The sequence below is a fragment of the Lonchura striata genome, chromosome 3, assembly GCF_050655825.1.
Source record: "Lonchura striata isolate lonStrDom1 chromosome 3, ASM5065582v1, whole genome shotgun sequence".
Taxonomy (NCBI): Eukaryota; Metazoa; Chordata; class Aves; order Passeriformes; family Estrildidae; genus Lonchura; species Lonchura striata.
In genome coordinates, this window is record NC_140705.1 from 23,797,161 (window position 1) to 23,825,086 (window position 27,926).

At 41.4% G+C, this 27,926-nt stretch overlaps 1 protein-coding gene and 1 long non-coding RNA gene across 5 annotated transcripts in view; one reads left to right on the top strand and one right to left on the bottom strand.

Annotated features, from left to right (window-relative positions):
* GCLC (glutamate-cysteine ligase catalytic subunit) overlaps positions 1-13,059 on the bottom strand; it is a 36,656-nt gene extending 23,597 nt beyond the window's left edge. For all 4 annotated transcript variants that reach the window (XM_085574611.1, XM_085574610.1, XM_085574609.1 and 1 more), the window contains exon 1: positions 12,829-13,059. In XM_085574611.1, coding sequence (XP_085430737.1) covers positions 12,829-12,978 — 150 coding nt within the window. In that variant the 5' untranslated portion in view covers positions 12,979-13,059. The remainder of the gene's footprint in view (positions 1-12,828) is intronic.
* Positions 13,060-13,213: 154 nt separating this feature from the next.
* Positions 13,214-27,924, top strand: LOC110482171 (uncharacterized). The gene is made up of 2 exons (XR_014953609.1): positions 13,214-26,510; positions 27,093-27,924. It is a non-coding gene; the product is annotated as an uncharacterized LOC110482171 (long non-coding RNA).
* Positions 27,925-27,926: the final 2 nt, after the last annotated feature.

The following is a 27,926-nucleotide window of genomic DNA, read 5'->3' on the forward strand; positions in this document are numbered from 1 at the left end:
ATCAACTTAAGAGTTAAAAATTCAGATTTAAATTTCACAGCAAAAACTGTCAGAGGTGCACTGTGCTCCTCAGTTTCATTTTCCAACACTGTCTAGAGCCACATCCCCCTGTATTTAACAAACGTGACTGCTCCAGTCCCAGGAGCTCAGATTCACGCAAGATGCTCATGTTAAAGTTGCAGCATACCAACTCATGGCAATTTGTATATTGTACAGAAGTCTGGTGAAGAGAGGAGAGCAGCTTGCCAAAAGACAGGGAACTTGTGCCATGTTTTACAGCACTAAGTAGATTTATAGTCTTCGTGTTCTTTGTTTGCTTCAGTGTCTGTGGAAAACTTATTGCTTACTACTGTCACAAAAAATATAATCCTTGGTTGGGATTTGTGATTAAATCACAAGCAGTATTATCCAAGAGTGTTTGTAATTCTATGGAATCTGATCAAAGACAAAATCTGGAGGTACTCATCCAGCAATTATACACACTTGCTGTATCTTTCCCAAGATCAAATTTTCATCTGCTAGAGAAACAAAAAAAAAAAAAAAAAAAAAAAAAAAAAAAAAAAAAAAAAAAAAAAAAAGATTTCTAGTTTCTGTGCAGATTACACTTTCTTGCACGGTATATTTTGTCAATTTTGTGCATTATGCTACAATAATCTACTTGAAAAAACTACAGATTATAGTCAACCAGAACACAGTTGAGCGCTGATTTAATTATTGCCCAGCACCAGTCTCTCCAGTGTCACTTGATCTTGAATATTGGAAATAAAAAGGGACTTCCAGTTTCCTACCATATTCAACATCATCTCCTACTTTATAAAAGTATCATTCTCACTAGGAGCTGGCCTAATCTAGAGGGGGTATGCGAGTCCACAGGTCTGACTCATCCAGATGGACACAGAAAGAGCATCAAGCTTGCCACATGCCTGATCTCCCTCCAAATTGTTTGTGGGAGTGGGTAGCAGAGGGGAGAGCACAGGAACTGCAGCTGCTGTCAAGAGACCCAAAGTTGAACATCTGTCCACAATATGTGAGTATGCTCCTGTGATTAGCTTCCTGTCCTAGAAATCTCTCTCCAAATATAGATGTAATGAGCTGGTGGGGAGAACACTGTTTCTGTATAAACCAAATTGAAAGTTTAAAAAAAAGGAAGAAATTTTAAGTGTAAAGAAACACTAAGTCAAGAAGGCAAACACAAAAAAATCAGTGTTTCATATTTCAAGTACAGTAGTGCATATGTTGCATCTATGCATCTAGCTTTAGAAATAACTATTACTTTTGCCTCCAGAAACATTGACTAAATCATCAAAGCTGTCTTAACACACAGATGACCTGCCATTAATTTTAATAAGAAAAGAAAACCTTCAGATGGCTGCCAACAGTTCCAAGTAACCTACAGAGTATCTTGAAAACAGAGGGACTGACTGAATGGGCATCCTTAAAGAATGTAATTTAGCTCATCAAAAGATTTAGCCTACAGGCTACAAAGAAAGAAACAAATTCTAAGTTCATACATTTTTTGCATTCAACTTCAGGACATCATTCACAGACTTCTCCCATCTTTTTTATCCACAACAAAGTTCAGAGAAATGCAGCCACGCTGAGAGAACCAGCATGCCTGGCAGAGATTCCAGTTCAAAAGCCAAATATGAGGGGCTTCACCCAACATCCATAATTTATTATTTTTCTGAGCTCTTTAGAGTTCACTTTTCTCTGTAATTTTAACTAGGCTCCTTAGCAAGAATCAAAATACATGTCAGCTCAAACTACTGATGGAGGCAGCTGACCATCAGCCTTACTTAGAGCAGTGAGGACAATGTACCCTGTCATGGCCACTTTGGACCCAAGTTTCCAGTCAGTGCTCTCATTCTTCTGCTGCAAGGCTGCTGAGAACAAGATGTGGCATCCCAGCTCCTCCCTGCAGACAGACAATGCTCTGTGCAACCTCAGTGGATGAATCTCTCTGACTACCCCTGCTCTGCCTGGCTCACAGAAGTTCTGTGGTACCTTACCAGGCAAAGGAACAACAATTTGGCCAGCAAGGTTGCAAAGTGAAAGCTGAAAGTCCAACCCCCCACCCTGTTCCAACACAGAGCAAGCCTAAAACAAATTATTGTTCATAGTTAAATGCATTAAAAAAGCAAATACAATCTTGTTAAAGCAAATACTTAAGAGTATCAGAACTACTTATGAGCCAATACAAGGAAAAACTGTTCTTTAGAGGCTTCCTTCTTCTTAATTACTGACTTGCAATGTAACTGCATCTACAGAGCACTTCAACGCCAGCTCTGCTCCACTCCATTGCTGAATCTTCTCAAGAAGCACTATGCTCCATTAGCTTGCTAGCACCCAGAATAGTGCTACTTGACTCACTATGACCTTTTCTCACAGCTGGCTACCAAGAAAATTTCAGGCTTTTGAAAATTCTTTTATATTGCCTCTGCAAGTACAAGAGACCTTGAAGCCTCTCAACTGCGGAGAACCACAATCACTCTCCCTCCATTCATTAAGTCAAACAATTGTGCTGGGCTTGTCTGGAGGCAAAATGAAAGATGACAGCTCTCTGGGAATGGGAAAGCATGTCTGAAATTGTTTGAATGCCTGAATTGTTTGACCATAATTACACATATTATTTCTACATAAGCAATGCTTCTTAAAATTAAGGCGCATCAAAAACAACACGTTAGCAGTAATTCTAAGGAACACAGAGGACCAAAGTTGTCACCTATGCTGCAGTGTTGTCCCAAATGTGTGCTTGTTGCCCAGTGTGCAGTGCCAATGCACACACCAAGATGAAGCAGCTCTATTTAATCACAGAATCTTCAAAGTTAGAAGAGACCAGAAGGATCAGCAAGTCCAACTGTCAACCCAACATGGCCACTGTAAGCCCTAAATCACTAAATCATGTAACCAAGCAAGACCTAGATACCTCTTTAACATCTCTAGGGATGGTGACTTTATCACCTCCCTGAGTAACCTGTCTGACCATCCTAATGGTGAATTTTTTTTCTAATGTCTAATTGGAAACACCCATGTTTCAACTTAAGGCTGAATATATCGTTATTCTAATTTGTGCAAAGCAAAGAGCTAGGTGATAACCCACAAAAGGTTGCCAGCTCCCCTATCATCAAAGCTTTCTACCATTTATACATTTTAGCAAAGAAATCACAGTTCACTGACTACAAGTTACATAGTTCTCTTGTTAATTCTACCTTCTGTTGGTTAAATGATTCTCTTGCTTCTCATGCCAATTAGTCTGCATGCTCAGTACTTCTCTCGAGTTGGTGGGTTTCTTGAGTCAGCAGACCATGGTGGTGAGAATCTCTCCCTGTTGGAATTACCTTTTACCCAGCTTTAACTGATCTCCACACAGTTGCTGAGTTGGCTTTGTTAGTTTATTACCTGTCTTGGGAATTTTGCCAAATGTTCTTGTGGCCTGTAAATTCTGTGTCCTTTGCACCCACTATCAGTAGTACATCCTTCTCCCCAAGCTGTGCTAAGGTCTCCCCCTAGACCTAAGACCACTGAAGCGTGTTAAGCCCTAAACCTTAACACAGTAATTCTACTGACAAGTAATTTATCTTTCTAACACAGGGACAGCAACATATCATCATCCAAATACTTGCCTTGGCAGTGGTCTGCTTCCCAATATAACAACCTGCCCTTGCACACTCAATTTAACACCATCATGCTAACTATGCAGGGAGCAAAACCTATCCAATAGATGGGAGCAAACCTCTGCTGCAGTGTTAAATGTTAAAAAGTATTTTAACTTTCAAAGTATGTGCAATGAGGTACTTCTGCCTATGAAAACACCGGTAAGCATAGAGTCTGGACCTTAGTAAGCTCAGAAGCAAGGTGGCAAGATTATATAATAGAAGAAATAGTTTAGAAGAATGATTTGAAGAGAAGCTTTTTTTTAAGAAAAAAGCAATGAAAAAAGCATTGCTTCATCTTTCTGCATGTGAAAACCAGTACCTGCGTTAGCCTTGTACCACACTCCTGACCATCCATCTCAGATGTGGATGTCCCCTCTCTGGAAGTGATCAAGGCCAGTTTGGATGGGGCTTTGAGCAACCTGGTTAAATGGAAGACGTCCTTCCCAGAGCATGGAGTCTGACAAAGTGATCTCCAAAGGTCCCTCACAACATAAACCATCCTGTGATTCTAAATAAACCTGATCACAGGTGACTCACAGACCACTCTGTTTCTCAAGGACAATCTTAATGACAGCTTCTTTCTCCTTCCACTGGACAACTATTGCCACACATACATGAAACAATTGTTAGCAGTCTTCTCATATGAGCCTTCCTTAGCTAGGAAGGCTTTAAGGGAAATTGGGTTGGATCTTTAAGGGAAATTGAAAATTTTTCCTGAACATCCAATGAGGTCTCATGGGTATTGTTTACTGTTAACAAAAGCCACTACCAACATTTAAGCATTTTCATTCAGTTTGCCTCATATACTTATGTATGCAGTAGAAAATACCATTTTCACTAGTTATTAAGCTCACTTACGGAAAAAAAAGTAGTTCTTCCATATCTTTATTCATCAGTTAATGCATCATTCAAATACCATTATCATTAAATGACAGCCTAAAGGAGAAAAAAGTTTTAATAATCTGACTGTTCATTAAAGAACCTCTGCTGTAAGTTTTCAGTCTTAGATGGAAAAAGCATATTATTTTCTGTAGGTACAAATACTTCTGATGTATGTAGAACATAATACCCAGGGTGGGTTTTCTTGATGCAGTTATTTTCTCAGCACTGATATGATAAAGCATGGAGCCACAGAAATAAATATCTAGTAATGTACCTTTAATGAAAGCTTTACTATCTTGCAATAAGTCTAATGCCCTTAGGAGCAAAGCTCAGAGGAAAACAAGTCTGGAAGTGTCACAGAGGCTGTTTCTAGCCAGCAAGCCCCCAGACTGCGCACTGGCATGAGGCACACTACCATGGATGTTCTCTGCCACAGAAATAATTTCAAAAATCTGCAACAGGAGAACCAAGATTAAAATATAATTCCCAAAATGCTTAATTTTGATCAAGCAGATTGGAAGTGGCAATCCAATTAAAAAAGCACCAGTTATTTTTTTGCCAGCTCTTAAACAAAACCAATTCACAGAAAGCACGTCCCAGAAACAAAACACAACTGATGTTTTACATTACATTGACAATAATGAAAAAAATTAACAACTTCTATGCCACATTATACATTATCATAGACAAAACAAAGAGGATGCAAAGACACTTAACTCAGCCAGCCACAGCAAAGCACTCTTGCCTGTTCCCCCCCACATGACAACATCAGGGCTGCAGATTTTTTATGCATGACAGAACATGACTACAGAACCTTCTGCACACACCACAAACTAGGAAGCTGGGTTATTGAAAATTAAAATTGAGAAGTTATAACCTTTTGCATGATTCTAAAGAAATAAGATGTGGTGCATTACAGAAAGAAGTGTCATCTTTGACTTCTGTACTTACATAACACCTGAGGCTACTATCATTAAAAAGACTAGGATCATATTAACTTTAGATTTCTGCAGCAAAGACAACTTTGTTTATTCACCTGTGAAACAAAATGCTGCAAGTTTCGAATTCACCTTCTGCATCAGAGAGAAAAAATAAAAAACCCGAACAACTGAATCTGCAATGTCAACAATAAAATCTTTCTTGTACTCATCCTTCTGACTCACCCTTTTTTGTACTGTTAACTAAAATAAAGCATCTGCACAGCAAGAAGAGGTCCTGAGGAAAAATAGGAATTACAATAGAAAATGTCCCATGATAAAACCACAGCAATCCACTTGATACCCACAGAAGGAAATACACTGTGAACACAGTATTTTGTTAATAGAAATATACATAGAGTAGGTAATTTAAACTTCTCTTATTAAAATCTGAGATTGGGAAGGAGGAAATCAATGTTTACTATGGGAATGGGTCAATATTTATGACCACCTGCAGCTATCTGCAGTTATGCTTTAGGAAAAATAGGACTAAAAAAACCTCCTAAAAACAGCCATAAAAACCCCCAACCAACCAACCATACTGCCCCCAAAAAACCCTAAATAAAAATCCAAACAAAATCCCACATAACAGAAAACCTCAAACCTTCCAAGCTGGTTATCACCGATTACACATTTAAATTTTCAAAAAGCATGTCAGTATAAATTACAATGAGTCTTGCACTGTCACATACACAGTATATCTGGGAGTACAGCTCTCAGGTAGGCCACTGGTGCTGCACTACAACCTCATATCATACACATACACATCTTATCACCCAGCCACTGGAAGAGCTAAACAGAGGGAGATGAAGTAAAATTATCAGCCATCATGGAGTTAGCACATTGTGCATATTTTGAGAGCTAGAGGGTTTAGTTCAGGTTTTCCCTGATGCCAGGATGAAAACCAGGCAGAAAAAGTAGTTTCATGACAATCACTCTAAGTATCCAGGGAAGGAATAAAGAATAAACATGAAGACTCTTCAAGGGCACCTGTCTTGCTTGAGTCAAGATTCAGAGTTACATATCTGTGCATTAGTATTTTCCTTTTAGAGGCTGTGCACATGCACACTTGTGGCTGTCAAGCAGCATAAGCTGATGAACTAACATTATACCTTGAGACCCAGCCCCAGAAAACACCACTATTTGAAACAGCAGGTATCCATACAAGAGATATAAAGGAAGCACTAAGTCTATTTGTAAATAAATATTCCACTGTCCCTTTATTTTGGCCAAATAAAACTCAGAGAGAAAGGGTAAATAAGTAGACGTGATAAATAATGAAATCATTCACGAGTGCTGCTTCCCCCCAAGCTGCCAGCGGGTGAGCACATCGATTAAGACAGCTCCACTGAGATGCATCTGCACACGTCACATTTGGCAGAGGCCATCATAGGGAAGTTCTGCATTAAAAAATCAAAAATGCATTTTGTTTGAGGAATTTCACTGGGGCACAGGGAAACTAAAAGCATTTGTCTTAAAATGACAAGAATGCAAAAAAAAAAAAAAAAAAAAAAGGACTTCAGGCTGCCGTTAGCTTTAATATAGGCACACGATTACCAAGAAAAGCTTTTAAAAATGCCATTTCTGCACACTGCAGCAGTTTGTACAAAGTGAGAATGTGGGATCATCATATTTCTGATGATGAATCTGTAGAACAATTTGGATTAATTTTTTTAAAAGACCATATATTAAGTGACATTCTGGAAAATGCAACAACTATTTTTTGTGATTCCATTTTATTTATAATATATAAAACAAAAAGCTAGTTAGAAGGTTTCAGATAAACATTAAAGAAACCCCACAACTCACTATACAATTATCTAAGTGGTTTGGCTAGATGGACAAACATCTTGCAGCATGTAAAGTTTAAAGAAACCACAATAAACTGTCTATTCTTGTTGCCCATGTAAGTCAATGTCTATCTCAGCTTCAAAGCTATCATGTGACATCTTGTTCCACAGAGCATCTAGGCTTTGTAAAGTAAGTAATTATCGTAAAAGGACATATGCTCTTCTGGTCCATTAGGTTAGCCAAGCTTCTTGCAAAATGAGAAATGAACACTATCTTTCTGTACACCATGACGCTCTCTCAACCTACTCATTCAGCAGTTCTGGTCCATTCTTACCTCTTTTTGAACATTTTTATGCATGTATATTTGTCTCTCACAAAGCTTCAGTGGTTGTCTTCTTAGCAAAGAGATGATAAAAACCTCCTCTATGTAACGTTAGGGATAGTACCTGTACTTATTTTATGCAGCTGGTGAGCTAGATTCACCATTGCTAAAAATGCCCTAGATTTTGTTCCTGGTTTTAAATAGATGACAGGGAAACTGGAGCCTCAAACTGTGTACATCTGAACCCTAATTCATTTCCTTAATACACAGAAATAATTTTACCAGTCTAAAATTCTGCAGACTGTAGTGTAACATCTCTAATCATACCACTTACAGGTTGGTACTGCCTTGGAAACACCCAAAAACGAAACAGGCTAGAAACTGTGACAAGACACTAATGCAATAGCTGGCTCCCTGGAAAGAATCACTCAAGAGGAAATACAGCTCTTTTCACAGCCCAGCCTTTCATTAAGAAAAAGGAGAAGCTTTCAAGAGAGTCATGCATCCTCTAATCAGAAGCAATGCCTTTGGGACATTCTGGTAAGAAACCTCTGGCCTGTAGTAGCTCCTGAGAAGGGCTGTTTTGCTTCTTGCATGAGGAAGTGCTGATTAGCACACGTTCATTTTAGTTCTCATTTAACTTATTTACAAAGTATAATTCAAAAACCAGAAGATAAGGAGGGGAATGAATTGAGTGTACATGAGAAAGATCAAAAGAAGCTTAAAAAGGACTGAGAAAGAGGTAAAAAGAAGGAAAGAAAACAAAGAACCAAAACCAAACTAGAATTAACTCAGTAAGACTTCAACTTGAAAGCAGTGCAGTGGTACATTTTTCACGCTGCGTCATACACAGCATTATCAAATCTTTTTAAAGGCCTCAAAATTTCACTTCAAGTTTCCATTAAGAAAACAACATTTAAAAAGCTGCAGATGCGTATTGTGTGCTAGGCTCCTACACTGATGGGAACAACACTCATACACAACAAAAGGGTCATTATGTCTAATTTCACTAAACAAGGCTGAGCAAGTCAGATTCCTACTTCATTCACGTGTACTTTAAAATAAAACTGTCATGTTTTGCCCATGCTTGCTTTCTAAATCCCTTCCTTCAGAGATCTCCTTCTGGCACACCTTTCTCAAAATTTTCTTATGCTGAAACAACTCTTCCTCAATCTTTACAGACTATGGAAACAAGTATTACAGACTGCGGAAGATAAGTATTATATGCTTGTAACATGTAACATGTATGTAACATGTATTCATATGCATATCACATGCATCTGAATACACATGTATACGTAGGTTGGTGTGCAATGCTGTGACTCTACACTTGTGTGCACGCTCAGCACAAAACAGCAGCGGTGAGCCCTGCCAAGGGCCAGCCATTCCACTTGCCTGATCTGAGTGTCCGCATTAAGCTCCAAAGGGAAATTCAAGCAACATCAGTCAGTCAGAGGCATGCAATCAGCAGACAAGAGGCACTGAACAGCACAGAAGACTAATAATACACTGGCACAGAAGGGAGCTTTTTGGGATAAAAGCTGGGAAGCAGCAGAATAGGCTAGTATCTGCCAAGCTGCACAAACTAATTGTTTCACATAGTGTCTGCTAACTGTACTGGAGCTCTGAAACAGTACTGAAAAGATTTTTGATTCAGCTGCACAAAAATAAAAAAATAAACAATGATCACAGCTCTGCAAGGTCAAGCATAGATTATTGGATGGAAGAGGAAGATGAGAACACAAGGAGATTGCACTTGTTAGCATGACAGAGTGTCACCACTACATGTAATTGTTGCCCAAACTTTGTGAGCATTAAGTTAATGATAGTAAGGCGAGGTTTGATGAGGGATAATGAGACAGTTCACTGTTTTGTATTCTCTACAGACAGGTGAAGTCAAGCATAAACAGGGAGGCCAACTGTCAGTTTTAAATGAGGTAGAAGGGTGATTAAGAGGCAGAAGGATGATTAAGAGGCAGAACACCTTTACCTGCAAATGCAAATTTAAGGAGACCTTTAGAAGCTTTTTTTAGAGCAAATCTTACTCTGTTATATTCATATTTGGTAGGCTTTTGTTTTTTACCATTGCAAAGGCTTCATGCAGTCACAGAAAACTGAATATAAAAGAAATTATCCCAAAACAGATAACAGCTCTTAGTTCTATTAACATTACAAGCAATAAAAGAGCTGACTTTTCAAAAGGCAACAGAACCAATGTTTTGACCTTTACAGCTCTTTACTCAGGAGAGGATGGGAGTACTAGGGAATTCTACCCTGCAATGTAAGCTGTGAGTCTGTCTCACTCCCTTCAAAACAGATGCCACCACCATGCTCTGTTAGCACTTAGCCTTAACACTTCTGTCTAACACCCAAGAAACAGTACATGATAAGTCCCCACAGTTTCATTCCCTTGGAACGCCAGCGAACGGTGCCCCTAGGAGGTTACAAGCACCCCAAGGGACCCCCACAGATCTGAAATGAGTCTTACAACACACACTGAGAAGTGGAAGTCCTAGTGAAAACAAACCAAAGCAAAGGATGGTATCTACACTCATGAGCAAACACAGTATTTCCTTTTCACAATGGCATCACCTAGATGAGGAACAACCTTTCAGGTATTCACACATACACCTTGAAAGACAAACTCACTAAGTGCTACAGAAGTTGAGTTTTTTCTCATAAACATTCCTTAAAAAATTTACAAGGTACATTTTTCACTAAACACGGTCACAGAAACAGAAAAGTAATTTTGTTTATTCTGATCTTATCTCTAGCACTACATGAGGGCTGCCATCTTCATTCTTGATTTCTATCTTCAAGAAGTTTTTAAAACAATTAAACACCCTCAGGCTATGACTTTATGATGTGAAGGTCAAAGTGCAAACAAGACTTTTTATTAAAACTGTCCAATTAGTCAGTTGATTAATCTAAGCTGCATATAAATGTGGCGCCACTTTCTAACAACTAGGTATCTGAGAGCAAAAATGGAAAAAAAATTACTGCCCTACAGCACAGTTCAAGTAAGCTACAGACTGAGGTATAGTTTTGTTTGCACAAGAGCAGACTGGCTACAAGTACCTGGTCCATTAACACACTCCCAAAATATATAACTGCATAACTCAGCAGAACAAAGTTGCCACACCTGAGTTTATAAGCATTTGCTAAAATGAAGAGGTAGACAATGAACCAGGTTACCCGACCTTCTCTGAATGTTCACAGACATTTCTAATACAGCTCTCAGCTCCTTTTCAAAATCATGTCTGTGTCTGCAATGATTCTGCTCTTAAAATCCTGCCTCTTGCCATGCTGGGGCATGGTAGAAGAGAACTGTGTATCTCCTTTGACATTACGCTCCACTATTTATTGAGCATAAACACTTTGCTCAGTAGGGTCCCCAGGCCACAGGAACAATGAGGCTCTCAGAGTCCAGTCTCACCATACATCTAAGATTACCAAGTGACCAGCTGCAGGTGCTGCAGGGGCCAGTTGCACTCGACCCTTTCCTCCACACACTCCTGGTACTTTCCTTAAATTAAAGAGAGCTTGTTGGGTCTACCTGTGAAAGAGCTGAAGCTCTGCTGAGAAAAGCAACCACCCTAAAAAACTGAATGGAAGAAGAGTTTTCTGCTGGGTTAACTTTTTGAACTCAGCTGACCAGTAACAACACAAGGCAGGCAGCAGAAATATGAGCCCAGAACACAAGGAGGGAAGCTTAACCAGCTTGCTAGTGGATCAGCCTTAGCTATCTTGTGAAATCTCACTCTGAGAAAGCAAGGACAACTAAAATCTAACACCCATTGAAAAATGAGTACCATCTCTTAAAGATTAATGAGCAAACCCTTGACCTAAGTCTCAGAGCAACAGGAAGACTGTTTATATTCCTGGACTCAAGAGTGTGAGGCTCTTTCATCAGCTTCAGTCTTCAACTTCAGTCATAGAAGACACTCAGGAACACAAATGTCAGACAGGCATAGATAAAAGTATATTTAAACTTTCTGAGTCCACACCACTCTAGCTGCAAAACCCTACGGTGTAGACTGCACATACTTTCATTAAACAGATTTTATTTAGTAGCCAAGCCCCCACTCACTCATGGAAGTGACTTCTGCATGCTGATGCCTGCCCTGCTGTTATGTGAATTATAAAAAAGGGTTAATTTAAAGAAGAACTGACTTTAAGAGACAAGTTCTCTCAGAATGCACATGGTGAACGGCATTCTCTTTTGGCAAAGAACATCTATGAACAGCTGCTATTACTTGAATGAAGTTTTCTCACAAATGCCTTTGCTGCTCAGAAAGCAAACTGTACATGAGACAGAGGTGCAATGGCCAAGACCCCACATTGCTTCTATCCTACTCTGTTCTTCCAAACTTCCCTGCAGCTGCATCTACAACACCTTCAAGTGGCCAGTGCTGGACTTCACCAACACCACGGACAAGGACAGCTTCTAGTGAAGCTGCTCCCTGTCTCCTGGGGAACTAATGAATAGAGGAGGCAGCCTTTGCTCCTTGCAGAGTGCCGTCAGGCTGTGGCACAGATGAGCGCAAGTTTACAAGGCAACACACCCAAGACCTGTAACTAAAGTTACGGTCCTCCGGCACAAAGCACCTGTAACAAAGTTCAAGCGATGACCCGAGCGATCATCCTGATCCTTGCTCAGAAGGCAGGCTGACGGGTACCAAACGCCCAGGGAACTCCGGGTAAAGCAGGGCTCGGCAGTCCCTTTCACGCAGGGGTACGGGGAGGAAGGCGGTGAGAGCGCTGCCACTGCAGAGCCGCCCGCCCACCCCCGGTCCTGCTTCCGTCACTTTCCTCCCAAAATCTGAGTCTGACTCCGAGCAGGCACTGCCTTGGACTCGAGGCATAGACTCATCGAGGGAGCATAAACAAACTCCGGGGAAGGAGCGAGTGCTGCCGAGCATCACCGCCCCGGGAATACACCTCCCGCGGGGCAGCCGGGGCGACCAACCGGTGCCAGGCGGAAGCACCCAAAGCTGTCCCAGCGCTTCAGAACCGCGCTAACAGCGGGGCGGCCGCGCTGCGCAACGAAGTGCGGCGGGCGCGCGTGTGCGCGAGGTAAACAAAGCCCGCCGGGACCGCAACGTCCCCTCCGGCCCAGCGGCCCGCCCGCCCGCGCCGGAACGGCACCTGCGCCCGCCACAGCGGCGGCGGAGGCCGCGCTCGCAGGGCTCTCACCCACCTCGTCGCCCCACTTGAGCACGTCCTTGTGGCGGTCGCGCAGGGCGCGGTAGATGTGCAGGAACTGGAGGATGCCGTGCCGCCGCACGTGCTCCGCGTACCGCCGCGTCTCCTCCCAGCTCAGCGGCGAGCCCTGCGACAGCAGCCCCATACCGGCCGGGAGGGAAGGAGGCCGAGGACGCGAGCGGAGCGGGCGCGCCCGTGCCGGTGCGCTCGGTGCCGCGGGTGCGCCGGGCGCCGCGGCGGCGGGACCGAGCCCGGCGCCGCACGTGACGGCGGCCGCGCGTCAGGGCCGTGACTCAGCACTTTCCGCCGGCAGGCACCGCCCCCGCCCGCCGGGCGCGGGCTGCGCGCGGCCTGCCGGCCCGGCGCGCTCCCGGCGCGCTCCCGGCGCGCTCCCGGCGCGGCAACGAGCGACGGAGGGGCCCGGGGAGGCGAGCCCGGCCGCCGGCAGCGGCCCGAACGCCTGGCCCTCGGCCCGGACACGGGAGGAGGCGCCGCTCGGCTGCGCCGGGCGCCATGGCGGCGAGAGGAGCCCCGGGCAGCACGGGGCACGGCTGGCCGGGCTGGTGCTCCGGGGGACAGGGACCGTGTGCGCCTGAGAGCGCCAAAATAAATGTCCTGACCGAGAGGTTCAGTGCGCGAACGCCCCTGTGTGTTTTACAGGGGAAAACGAGATGCTCGGGGTGGGTGAAGTCCAGAGAGGTCGCCCCTCATCCCCCATGGATTCTCCTCTGCATCTCTGCGGCTGCGAAGCCCGCATGTTGCGTGTCAAGCAGTAAGCCCAGCTCGCGAAGTTGTTGAAAATGAGTTTGTTACCTGGGGGTTGTTTTGGAGGGAATTGCAATAGCATTGTGTTAGGAAAGAGGATGCAGGGGCGTGTCGAAGCGTGTATTTTATTACAGTCGATGAAAAATAGAAGGAAGGCCTATTAGTGCGAAGTCTTTACTAAATGGAGAGACAAAAAGCTGAACGTTAACGTGAAGGGAAAGTTTCTCACTGCTGATAAACAGAAATTTATTACTCCTGGATCCTCATTGTTACATTCACAAAGCTCATCATCGGCTGCAGGGCTGGTATGTGATAAACCAATGCTTTGATAATTAGTAAGGTATTTAAACTCTGATATAGCCCACTAATGGATGAACTGTATTATTAGATATTTCATTGACTGAATGACTATACTTACAAGAACTGTTTAATTATCTTACTCCAGGATATGAGGTGTCTAAAGAATAGAATAAACTCCCAAGATAATAGAATAACAAAACTGAATACATTAATGGAAGATACCAAATATTAAAATAACTCAGAAGTATTTTAATGGTGTAAGTTTCTACACAAAAGGCAGCATTGACAGAACAAGGAGTAACTGTTAAAATTAAAATTACAAACAATTTATAATGAGCTGATTTTTAGGAGCTCATGATTAAAAAAAAAAATACCTAAATGGTTTTGGCAGAAATTGTACAGGCTGGCCTGAATGAAAGCAGCGCCGTTGTTGGTACTATAGTAGATCTGGAGATGGCTGGTTGACTTAGTTTGGTGGACAAGAATACAATCTTTTCTTCTAGCTAAAAAATCCCACAGCCTTTTTTATTTTTGAAACATCAAGAGGCCAAAATTCTCACACTTGGCAATGGTAGTCTGATGAGGCATATCGCTCATGTGAAAGCCAAGTTGTACTTTATTTCAGATCTAAGGGGACAAAGCCTTGTATGTTTGAGGGCAATTGCACCAAAATATCAAGATACCATATTTGTGCCATCATGCTGCCATCCAGCCTCAGCTTTTCCACAGCTTTGAGTTACAGCTGAAGCACCTCAGGAGTCCTGGCAGTGACAAGGAGCACCTGATAGCCAACAGCTGTGTCAGCCCCTTTCTACCTTTGGGGCAGTGAGCCTGCATCTGAAGCAAACCTTGTTGTATCAAATCAAAGTTTATGTTGTCATTTGAGGAATCTGAGCCAACATGTCAGTATTGTTTAGGGTCCATGCTCTCAGTTCACTTGGCTGGCAGCAAGAGCCCTGTGTTACTGAGAAACTTTTCTGGAAGAATTGGGTATTTGGTATAGTTTTGAGTGTGCGGGTGTATAATGCACTGTAAACATTTCCAGCAACATACACAAAATTTTGAAATTAAGATCAGTTTTATTATATTGCAGGCTGCTATTATGCAGTCTGTACTCTTCAGCTGACCACTAATGCTACTCTTTGACCTGCAATTCAAGAGCACATTTTCAGTGTCCTGTCTTTCTCAGTATTTAACCTCAGCTCATTTTTGTGTTCTTTTAGTGCTGATATCTGCTCTGTTTCCAGTCCTGTGTGCTTAGTCTTGTCAACTACTGAGCTAATACATTGTTTGTAACAGAAAATCAAGGTATTTTCTCTTGCACCAGTAAAACTGATGAAGATGTAAACTCTTTTCTCATACTGCAATCTCTAGCATAACAGCATGACAAGTTAGCTCTGTTTATGGAGTGTTCACCACTTTCAGCTGAATCTTTTCCCCCTTCAGTTCTAATGTATGTGTTCTGGCAGTGTGGGGTGATCCACAGTGGAGGACTAAGCCGTTCTAAAGTTGACAGCATCACATGCAGAAATGTTCATTTGCACATCACCTAAAATGTGACTTCAAGACAAACCATTGTATAATATCTGCCCACATGCTTAATGTTGTATAATTATTTCCAGTACACTGAGTATCATGTATAATTACTTCCAATACACTTAATATGAAAAAAAGCTTCTCTGAACATACAGGCAGTACTTTGGATGATGTTACTGGTTTACTCTGTACTCAAATCCCCTGGCCCAAGGCTTAACTAGTTTTTCTGAACAGTCCAAAGGAAATAGTTGAGGGAAAAGGCTGATGAACGGTAATTTAGTAGGTTGATGGGAGGAGAATATGTGACTTGCAACTTGCACAGCAAGGAGCTGTTTGACATGTTCCTGTCTTTCTCCACAGAGGATAACTCACTTTTTGTTTTGTATAGCTGCAAAGCTATTCAAATCAGCTGCCACTAAATCTAATAGAGTAGCTTGGCTCTTTGAGAATATACCCACTGGGAGAGATGAAAGATATGTAGACTCATAGGTGAGGCCACTCCTACAGAATCCTTTCTTTTACTGGCTGTCATTAAAAGTAATAAGTAGCAAGGAAACGTCTTGTGATGAGGCTGTTATTAGAAGGAAGAAAGAAAGATTTGTTTTACTTCATGAATCATCTGCAAAGAAATTTTAAAGCAGCTTTGTTCAAGGTGATTTTTGAGCTGGCATTGCTGTATATTGATTATTTTCTGAGTAAAATGAAAAGACTTCAAATGAAACAATCATCTTCCAAAGTTTTGAAATGGTGTGTTTAGTAGGAAAAAAACAACTGACTCAGGTGAGCAGCAGATGCAATAACTGCTTCCTTTTTAGTGAGGAGAGTCAGGAGGCCTCCAGACATTTCCTGAGGCACTGGAGAGATCTGTGCTCAGTCAATTATTTCTTGATGCAGAAAGTCTTGCTGACTAGCAACTTGGATTAAATGATCTATCTAGGGAGAGAAGGAAGTCAGGACACTGAAAAGATTCAAGTGAAGGATCTTCTGATGTATTTTCCAGTTAAAGTCTTCCTGCTCTGCATTGAGGAATATGACTAATGGGGACTTATTTTGGTCTAATTAATAATACTTATTCCTCTCCAAGCCAACTTCTCAATTAGTGTATGAGAGACACTGGTGTGACTTTTCAGTATAACTTTAAAATTTCTTTTTCTTGCTGTTGCCTGATGTAGAAATGACTGTAGTAGCATTAAGTTATGTCATGAGTCTAAGTGGTGCATTTATAAGATGTTTTTGTGAATTTTTATTGATAACCATTGGTTTTGAGGGCTGGCGTTTTTTACTTCAGTAACGATGAACTGTGCATTTCAGTCTATAAAGTTTTGTGCGTTTATGTAAAAAGTGAATATAATCACATTATTTCACCACTTTGGTCATTATTAGCATGTTCCTTTTGCAAGGAACTTGAATTTCTCATTTCTGAGTAGCCCACATATTCTTTTGCTGTGTCTGTGGACAGGACATGGTTATGGTGCCTTGACTGTAGCATGTGAATTATTTTGTGTGTACGTTGCTGAACTGCTCCCTCTCAGAGTGGTCTGGCATGGAGATTGATGCCCATTGTACACTGTTCACTGTTTTCTCCTGCTGCCACCAGTTCCCTTGGAAGTGCACTCTTCTACCAATTCAGCTGTGACTGTGTCCAAAGCTGTCCTAAAGAGGCTCTTTGATGACATCCACAAGATACAAAGTATTTCCAAGAAAGCAAGAACTTCCAAATTATTTTCCAGTTTATTTTCTTTCCAGTGTCTCCTATGATTGAGACCCTTTATTATAGGATTATCTTTATATTCTTTTCCATAGGCTGACCTGTGGGTTTTTTTTTCTTAGTAGATAGCTGTGTAATATACAAGAATACCAGGGGCTCAGTAGCAAAACTGAAGTCTACCTTCTCATCCTCTCTGCATGTCTTGTCTTTAATGCATCACTTCGTTCATTGTGACTATCAGAAGCTGTGAAATTCTTCTTTAGACATAAGAAAAACAGGGGCTGAGTGCAAAGTCCTTTCAAAGACTTCTGTTGATGATTAAGCCTTACAAAAGCCTGAATTCAGGGCATGCACCTTAAAGTGACTGAGTTCCTTGGTTACTTGAATTCTCACCACAGCTAGGAGTGTTAGGTGTCTGCACATTTTTTGCAAACATATATCCGTTTGAAGGACAGCACACCTAAAAGTCCTAATTTCATCATCAACATCTCCTGAAAAGAATCCAGAAACCCACAAATATTAGTTAAATGTGGGTTGGAACATTCAAAAGTTAGTTGAAAAGCAGAATAAATAAATAATACTTTTCTGTTTAGCAACTGTCTCATCTTTCCTGCCACACTCAAGCTGTAGTATATTTTTTTACATAAAGTTTAGCAGCTAAGAATAAAGTACTGATCCTTAGTGAAAAAAATAGTAGAATTCCTAAGTAAGATGTATTAGTAGCAGCTTTTATATCTATTTTAATATAATTTTTCAGTTTTTTTACAGGCTGGGAAATTAAAGCAGAGCCAGTGAGCTGCACTGCCAGGTAAGAGTTGGAACCCAAACCATGCTTCCCATTACCAAATTCTCCAAGGCTTCATTGTTCTAGTATTTGAGGTTTATAGAAAAGAACTGCCTGGTTTCTCTCTATGTCTGTAAATGATTATAGGCCTCACATTTCTAACCTCTCCTATATCTGCCAGTAACAGGAATACAGCCTCCATGTAGTTACCCAGTTGTTCACATCCATAACTTCTTTAATCTTTGTCCAAATTCCCATTTCTGCCAAGGAATGCATCAGGCAGCAAGATAAGACTCGGGGAAATGTAACCTTTTCCCCAAATAACCTGTCATGAACTGTAATGTTTTATCATAAGAAGTGTACTTTGCACAGTTGTGTAAAAGAGCAACCATCTGCCTGCCAAACCTGCAGCTCTCCCACGCTCCGTGGCGCTGACCCCAGGATTCCCAGGTTTTGCCTGTTGGATTACTGCCGCCAGCTGGTTCTTTCCAAAGCCATGGCTGTTGGGTAGCAGCACCGAGGCAGCATTGTTGGCTTTGTGCCCTGCATGAATCCATGCTTGGTACAAAGAGGAAGAGGAGGCTGCAAGGTTCCCTCAGTGCAGGTTGTTGGGGGCATAGAGCAGCAGAGCAAGAAGGAAGAACAGCAGATACAGCTGAAAGATTCCATGCTTAAAATAATTCAGTCTAATGCTGATTATAACCTCCATTTTAGTGTATATATATGTGCAGGTTTTGGTCAAATGGATCACCCCCTGAGAAACTTGCTCTTCTCAAATTTCTCATTACTCCAGTGTGCTTTAATCTTCTTTTTCATAAAAGCTGTGTAATTCTGTGGCACTCCACCAAGGAAAAGGTTTTAACTATGTCATGAAAGAGTTGTTCAAAATCCCAAGTACAAACCTGTGTATTACTACATGTAACAGAAGACTTTATTTATTAATAAGCCTAAACTTGTTCCAGGCATTTCGAGTGAAAAACGCTGTTAGCTAGCTCAGTAAATACTAGTGAGGCTGAACTGCCAATTTGCAAATAGACTAGCTATATCAGGAAAGATGACATTGGCCTTCCATTTAATAGCTCAGGTATTTGAATAATTTTACATTCAATTTTAATCTTTCTTTGGTAGCTTGTATTTCTGGATAGAGCTTCAGGTATTGAGATATGGGTGGAATATAAGCTGAATAGGTCTGCTTTTTCCCAGTGAGAAACTGAGTTATGTGAGGGAACAGCTCCCAGCTGCTGTCTCACTGCTGCTTCCATATGCTGCATAAACACCACTATTGGAAGTACCTATAGATCATGGGCTGCAGGGTCTTTGGTGGTGTAACCACACTTGTTTCTCAGCCTTTGTTGCAGAAAGAAAGATGAGGTCCTAAATGACCCAGGAGGTTGTTGAGAGGTAAGGGATAGATTCTCAAAGAAAGATGCTACCACTAAACAGGCATGTGCAGCTCTCAAAGGATGGCTAAGTGTTTTGGAAACATTTTAGGCGTCTGAACATACTGAAAAGGTATCTTTCTCTTGGAGTTCTTTTTGTTCACCTTATCACATTATTGATCAATTCTTTGAGCCAGGCTTTATAATTACTGTCAGGCTGCAGATGGCTATTAGGAGAAGCCTGCAGGACACAAAACAAAGAATTAAAGTGTCTGCAGCAAAGCTGGACAGGTAAAGTTACATATTTGGGTATGAGATTTTCTAACAGCTCATTTCCACTTAAAGAGGTTCTGTGCCCTTCTCCCTTGGCCTTGGCCTACCTCCCCTTACATGCACTGGCTTGTGTTTTCTGACCCTGCACCAAGCCAATTCTAATTACTGGAATTGAGAAGAATATTAAACTCGAAAAAAGGTGAATCGTTTGTGATAGCTATGGAGTTGACTCAAGGCATGAATGTACTGATGAGCACAGAATTAATGCAAAGGACGTGACTGGATCTGGGTCTAGGGAGAGGAAGAGAAAAACTAAACAAGAGCTTTACAGCAATGGAAATGTGGTTAATGTTCTTTGTTGTAAAGTGCCACTACTCCTGAATAACAAATGGTCAAATTCTGTTCATGCATAGTCCAGCATCATCCTGCATATGCATGTTATCTTGGTCGTTATGGTTTTGTCTTTCACAGCCTGGGTCTCAGTGGGTAAAGCTGGGACTGCAGTATGGCAGATCAGTGAGATACCAGCAACAAGGCTTTGCTCTCAGGGAGGGTTGTCAATAGTAGTGGCATATTTTGTAAGCTTGCCCCTCACCTCTCTCCAGGTGATAATGTCTCTTGCCAGCTCCATGGGACAAAGGTAGGCTTTCTTTCTTCTGTTTTTTTTTTCCTTATTTTTTAGCTGTTTTTTTTTTCCCCTATCATAAATTCTGGAAACAGATCAGCTTTCCATCTTCCTCTCAAAAATCTGTAGAAAAGCAAGACAACAAATAAGCAAATGGCAATGAAACGTACTGCCCATGAAAGACTTGGCATAATTCAGTTGGAGGAAAAGAAGGAAAGTTAATGGTTGGCAGCGACTAGTAATCACTCCAGCATTTCAAAGTTTTTTTCCAGATCAACTGAAGACATTTTCTGTTTTTGTTGAAGTGAAAGACAATATTTCCATTGGCTGCAGTTGGGGCAGTTTTAATCCCTTAAGTTTTGGACCATCCTGTTTTCTATTACAATCTAAAATAGTGAATACAATATTCTTTCAAAACAGGGTCAGTTATCTGATGTGTGAATTCATCATTTATTTTGACACTTATCTGATTATATCTTCATTCTTCTATTGAGGTTAGTTAAAAGAAAAGGCACCTCCCAAGCTATCCTCCCTTGAAATGTCACCTGAGGCTTTCTTGTTCACTTTTTAAGCTCTGTGGGAAGCGCAGCTTCAGCCCTATTATAAACAAAACACAGCAAGAACTGTCTTCCTCATGCAACATGTCTTGGGGTGAGCATAGCAATGACTCACTGTTGCCTTTGGCACCCTGCTTTGGCCGGGCAGGTGCAGTGGCAGGAGCACGGGAACATCAGTTGCATGGGCAATTCATGCCAAAACAGGGACAGCCGTGCTGGGGAACAAGGCAGTTGCCTGGACATAAACTGCAGAGGGTAGCCAGGACATTCACACAGGGCTGAGACACAACACAGGACTTACTGGACCTCTGTGCCCTCTGCCTTGTGGCTGGAGGCTGGCTGCAATGTGCCAGGCACTCATCTACATGTGAAAACCTGCATCTTCCTTGAAAGAAACACACCCTAGAGATAGTGTGTTAAGAAGTCATGGGTGAAAGCTAACCCACACAGAGAAGGTAGTTGCTGGTTTTCCTTTACGATTCTCCTCTGAAACCCTTAAATGGATTATGGTTTCCACTTCTTTTTTAACAAATGGGCTATTTGTGCTGTTTTTTCCCTTTGGTATACCATACTGAACTTCCTGGCAGCCTGAAAGTCCAGGTTCCCATGTTGCAGTTGCTGCTGCCTTACAGGCAGCTCTCAGCCCAGTGCTTCTGGCTGCACAAGTGCATCCCTCATGTTTTGTCTCCTGGAAAACTGGAGGAATGGTCCACCTTCAAGTGGACAGATTAACCAAAACTCAAGGAATAATATGTCTTTCAGGTGGACAAATTTCCTTTGAAGAAAGGAATTCTTTTCTTCTTTGTCTGTGCATGTAGATATTGGATACACTGGTCTGTCTTGGCACAGATCAGAGGGAATTTCAAGTTTTCAACTTCGTATTTCCCTATGATACCTTCAGGTAGTCTTTGTAGTCTGTACTGTGCAAACACATCCTACAGTCAGTCAGCCTGAGGACATTGGTACCTGTGCCCAGTGAGAGTAAAAAAAATGTGTATTTTCTGGGGCTGAGCTGAAATATGCTGCTCTCTGAAACGTCAGCTTTTAGGGTTGAGTGGAGAACTTTCAATGAGGGCAAGAGTACTGCCACAGTAAATGCAGCAAGACATGGCTATCTTACACAGCCTGGGGACACAAGACATGAAAACTAGGTTTTCACAGCTTGCTTAGTCTGCATCTTTTAGTTAACCATCTTGGATTACTGAGTCATAGAACTCAGCTGCAGTCGACTTGAACTTTGAGAATAATTACATAAAATATTACTTTTTTAATTTCCTATTCAGTACGGTACTGAGAATGAGTTCAGTAAACAAAAGAGGGAGTAGAAATCTGTGCTAATAAAAATCCTGCCTAGAATCTCATTAAGAAATCTCCTCTGTTCCTGTGTAGTGAATGAAGTAGGGATCTCTTGAAAGAAGCACGATGCAGTTGTATAATTTAAAAAGCATATCATCATATGTACACAACAGGATGCCACATTGAAGGCAAGCTTAATTCTGGCATTTCATTATATTAAAGGTATTGACTTTGCAATAACAATTTTCTTTCAGCGCTGGTCCATTTTTGCTTGGGTGGTGTGTGTGAATAACCTCATAGTTTCACAAAACTGGGAACGTGAAAATGCAGGCCTTTTATGAATACACTACTCATGTTGTCATTTATGTCATTTAACTCAGCTAGTTAGGATGCTTTTGATTAATAACACATCCTCTGCCCTTTGAATTGACCTCAGAGACAGGCTGCCTTGCCCAGGGAGTCTGGACCAAAAGGATGCTAAGATATCTGTGTTCTCATTGCCTTTGACACATTATATGCTGATAAATGAAACTTGCTTATTCCCAACTCCAGAAGAACCTGAGATACTGAGCACAGAACTGTCTGGTATTTGCTTTTCATAATTTCTTTGTGATAAGTGTGTATCTTGTGCTGATCCATTGGCACTGTGTGCTAATCCTTGCATTGGAGCCTTCACAAGAGCATAAGGCTGCCCCAGACAGAGCAGCTGCAGCATTACTCTGTAGTGGTGGCACATCTGTTAGTCTCTGCTTGGTTTGTAAATCTCCAGACTGGAGGAGCAGGGCCCCCTCAGCACTTCCAACCCATATTTGTTGTGTCCTTGGAATTTGAGGAGTTTCTCATATTGTGCAACCCTCACCTGGCCAAGTGGGAAATTCTTCATCAAATTCATAGTTACCAAAGAGCTTCCCAAGGGACCAGTTGTAGTCCTGTCAGCCTAGGAAAAAGCATGTTTCCCACCTGGTCATGTTCTCGACAGTAACTGAACCTCTCCATAAAGAAGGTGTATTTTATATCTTTTCTTGTTCTCAGTAATGACAACTATTTTTGTCAACATTTCTAATCATGGGCACTCTTAGTGATACCAAGAGTGAAAGTTTTCAGCTGTATGGAAGTCTTGCAAAGTCAAATGAAGAACTTCAGGTGAGAACCACTGGACACTTTTTCCTATAAACACTGATGCCGGATTTGTATATGGTACCAATCAGAAAACACTATATTCATTTATGTCCTGATTTCATCATTCTTTAAGAAACAGAACATGATTTTGTCCACTGTAAAATAAAGACAATAGCTGCTATTCAGCTGCATATTGTACTTGTGAAGGAAGCAAGTTTCTGCATCTCGTATTTCTGCATTTGTCAAGTTGTCCCACTTGCACAACAACTTCCTTAAGACGTACAGAGCCACTCAGTAGCAGAATCCAAAACAGAATTAAACCTGAGAAAGGAATCAGAATATAGAAACTGTCCTAGTTGATGGGGAAATATTTGATTGACTGTAGTAAGGATGTAGTTTATTTAAAATATTCTCATCCTTTTGAAATACTAAGAGATCTAAAAGTAGATACTGCAACTTTGAAATGGAACATTGCTATTTGTGGGGATTGTACCAAAAGTAAATGTAATTGCCAAAAATACACAGAAATATTTAGCTGCTTTTCAACAAGAACTGACCAAATAAAGGAGGTCCCCTGGATCCAGCTGTATGTTAATTAGTGACCCATCACTAGGGTCATTGCTTCTGAAAGTTCAACACCACTATTTTATAATCAACCCATAAGATGCTGCATTTTAGAAATTACTGACCACATTCCCTGCTCCCTCTGTCAACCTGAACAATTTAATCTAACTAAACAGATGTTTAGTTTAGCTGTTCTCATGCTCCCCTAAAATCTCTGCTTAGATCTTAGGCTGCTTGGAGTTTAAAACAATTACAATTTGTGGATGTGTTTTTTGTATTGTTTGGCCATACTATGGTTATCTATAATTAATACAGGGTGTTTTCCAAGGTAAATTACATCAATACATGGCAGCAGTGCTGTGAAAATCAGGTTTCCAATTCCTTAGTAGTCAGGAATTTCTGACCCAATATGGTGCTATTTGAAATAATCTAAAAGGATCAAATATTCTGTAAGAAAATAAATGAACAAATCCTTTTTATCAATTCATATTGGTTTTCTGTTGATGTATTCCTGAATGAAGCCAGATAGATAAGGAATTCTTTTTTTCAGAAAAAATGAATCCGTTTCTTATCTTCGGAAAAAATTGGCTGGTCTGTGTCCTTGAGTAATGTCATGTTATTTCTCTGAGCTAATAAAAAGACCAGTGACTCAGCTTCTGTGATTTATAATTCAATCTCAGGTGAAAAGTTTGAACAGCATGTCAATATTTCATCCTAATGTTAATGTATTATCTTCAGGAGAGACCAAGGGGAGCCTTCTGGAATGCAAAAATGAATACATTTAGCCATAAATATTTTTTAAGTCCTCTGCTTCTTTTCCAGGTGGCACCTGTTATTCCTAAGTGACCTTAATCACTTTTTTGGATTGACAGATCAAATTTGCCATCAACTCTGCCACTTCCCAACCAAAACTGGTAGGAAACATACTAAGACAGAAAAAGAGATAATTACGGCAAGAAGTATTTTCTGTCTGGTGAGTTGGTTTATTTTAATCTTTTGCACTATAAATTTTTTCCAAAACCTTCAAGTGGAAAATGCAGATGTAAACAGAATGGTGGTACTCCACAGAGCACAACTTGCACAGTTTCAGGAGAAAAAGTAGTTTCAAGAAATAAATTCAGGTGACTTTTTAAAAATTGCACTTCAAAGTTGTGGGGAGAAGGGGGCTGCACAGAGATTGGAGGAAGCCTCAAAGTGTTTGTGTAGTTTTCCATGAGTTCAGCAGCACAGGGCCAGGCTGGTTCAGGAGCCCTCTTGGAGCAAGGGCATCTTGTCTGGGTCTGTCTTGCCTGTGTCACTGAGCAGCATCACATGTGTCATGGTCTGATACAGCTCAAACCTACTAATTCTTTTTGCAAGAGTTTGCTTAGCCACTATTAAATTGAAACATAATTAAAATAACACAAAAAGCTCTATACTGTTTCCTGAGGGTTGCCACGAGGCTCCCATGCAATGCAGGCAGCTGACTGCTTTGTTTAGCTTTTCACAAACCCGGTGACTTGTCTGAAGCAAACGCTTTCAGAGCCTCCTCTCCTGGCACTTTGAGTTTGCATTCCAGTTCTAAGAGCAGCTGCTCTTTGAGGGCTGTATGACTTGGGTGACACAGTTGCAGAAGCAGATATGCCCTCCACATTCATGGAGAGAAGGCTGAAACGGATTGCTCTGCTAGGGCTAAGAAGTTGGTTCGGGGATAGGAATTGTACTTTTAAGCTAACATTTGCCGGAACTGGTACTAAAAGATACAGTGCTGCTTCCCTCCTTCCCATTCCTACCCTCTGCCTTGAGTTTGCACAAGCCTGGTCTGAACAACAAACGAATTAATCCAATTGAAGTCTCAGCCAATGGGAACAAAACCACAGCTGTAATCTGGCTCAGGGTTGTAATGTGTTTTTTCATCCAGCCACGTGGACATGTGTGCTCACAGGAGGCAGAGCTCAAGGGGAGGGAGAGAACTGTCTCTCAGGGGACCAGGGAGGAGGATGCAGGGTGGTCTCTGGGAGCTTGTGCTTCCTCACAGGGTGAGGTTGGGTGAGATGGCTGAGCCTGGGGATGGCTGTTAATCTGAGGACAGTGACAACAACATCCAGTAGAGCTCTGTGAGCACTTGTGAAATTTTTCTGATTCTTACTTCCCTGTGCTGGGATGGTGCACACATGAGCACCAAGCCCCATGCCACAGCATGCCACAAGCAGGATGGAAGTGCTGGAGCAGCATGAGCAGGAACCCTCAGACAGCATTTCCCAGGCAGCCACAAAAATTGCAGAGGTGGGCATGTGGCAGCCTAACATGACTATGCAAAATGGTGTGTAGGACATGCTGGGAGGTACCTCAAGCCCAGCTGTCCCAGAATTTCACTCACAAGGTAAGTCATGAGCTTTTATTGTACAATTGTGTGCTCAGGATGGCTTTTCACAATGAAGTTGCATAAAATTGACTTCTTTCTATGTTGAGAAACCAAGTCAGAATTGTGGGCACCTCTGCATCTACACACTAGCCTGTAGTAGGGATTTTGCAGGCTAGCTCCAGGACTGGAGAAAGAGCATGTGGAAACTTGGGCTGTCCTAAAAAGAGGGCATTGCAAGAAAAAGTTTCAAGGTCCTTTACTAGTAAAATGTTGTTTTTTCTGTTTTGCAATACAGGACAACTAAATATTCTGATGTTGTTGGAACCAATACCTCTCTTTCATCTTCTTTCTTTCATCACCTTATTTCTTTATCTCTGACTAGAAAAATATACATTAACTCCTGGAAAAGCTTACAAAAAACAAAAAGGTAAGTGAACTAATTTCACCTTTGTGGAAGAGGGCAACTTGGTACTTGCTGTCAACATGCATTGATTTTATCTGGTGGGAAGATGGTGGTGACACCAGCATTGAAGTGCCTTGCTCTAACAACTCACACATGTACAGGGGCTGTTGAGCAGATGGGGAGAGCTCAAAAAAGTGGTAGAAAATGTAGCATCTTCCTCTGTGAAAATATGCACAAATACATCTTTGTTTTCTCACTCTTCCCATTGGGAAGATTTTTTGATTCTTCAGCCTAGCATTCAGATGAAGGAAGACTCAGTGATCACAGTGTCCATCCATCTGTCCCACTATACAAGCTTGGAAACCAACCACCACTCTTTAACATCATGAAGTGACACAGAGCTCAAAAGAATTACAGTACGATTCGTTTCACCTAAGTTTAGACTGCTGTAGTACCAATGTCTTCATCTGACATAATCCCTTTGGTTGCCCTTACAGTTAGTGGAGACCAGCTGGCATGTTTAACCGTGATTCAAAAGACCCGATTTAGATTGCTATTTTGGGATAGGATGAATCATGGACTAAGAGTGCCTTTCTGTCTTTTCAGCTTCATTGGAATGGCCATCTGAGATGAAGAGTAGTGGGTTTTTCTACACGACTTCTGAAGACGGTCTCTACATAAGAAAGGAAATGTAATGAGGCAAAGCTGAAGTATGTGCTCACCAGCAGTGGCTGGGCCACTCACTGTGGGTATCAGGCTGCGAGACAGAACATGCCCCTTGTCAGGGAGCCTTTCAACTAGATGTTTTTAAGAGGTCATGAGAAGAAACATGCTGAAGAAGTACAACTGAAGTAAGGAGAAACTCTTAGAGCTTTAGGAGAGGTTATTGAGTTGGGTGGATAAGAAAATAAAACATGAGTTCAAAATAAACTAGGCTTCATCAGGTTTACTGTTTGCAGCAGGAACTCACCACAACTCTGTGTGCTGTGACTGCTCAGATAAAACAACTTCTAAAATAACCCTTTCAGTATTTAGAGGTCAAGCCCTACCTCTGATCAGCTTATGATGCAATTTAGTATTTTCCATTTCCAGACTGATAATTTTCAAACACATGCTTTTGATGCTTTTTCCAAGAAGCATTCTCTCTTCTCTGAAAAAGTCATTGTAAACACCTCATAACCACCTAATTATTTTCTCTGAAAGTCCTCAGGCCCACTAAACTCTTGATGATAGTTGAGTGGTTGCTATACTGAAACTGCTGCCTCCAATTGATTGTTTCTGTTTCCTGTTAGTTTCTACCTCATGGCTCCCAGTCCAAGTGCTTCTGTTCAGACCTTTTATTTGTTGAGCACAATGTAGTCAACACACCTGCCTGTGTCTATAAAATTTATGGTAATGCAAGTAAATAAATGTGAATATATTACTGTACTAGTTCTACTC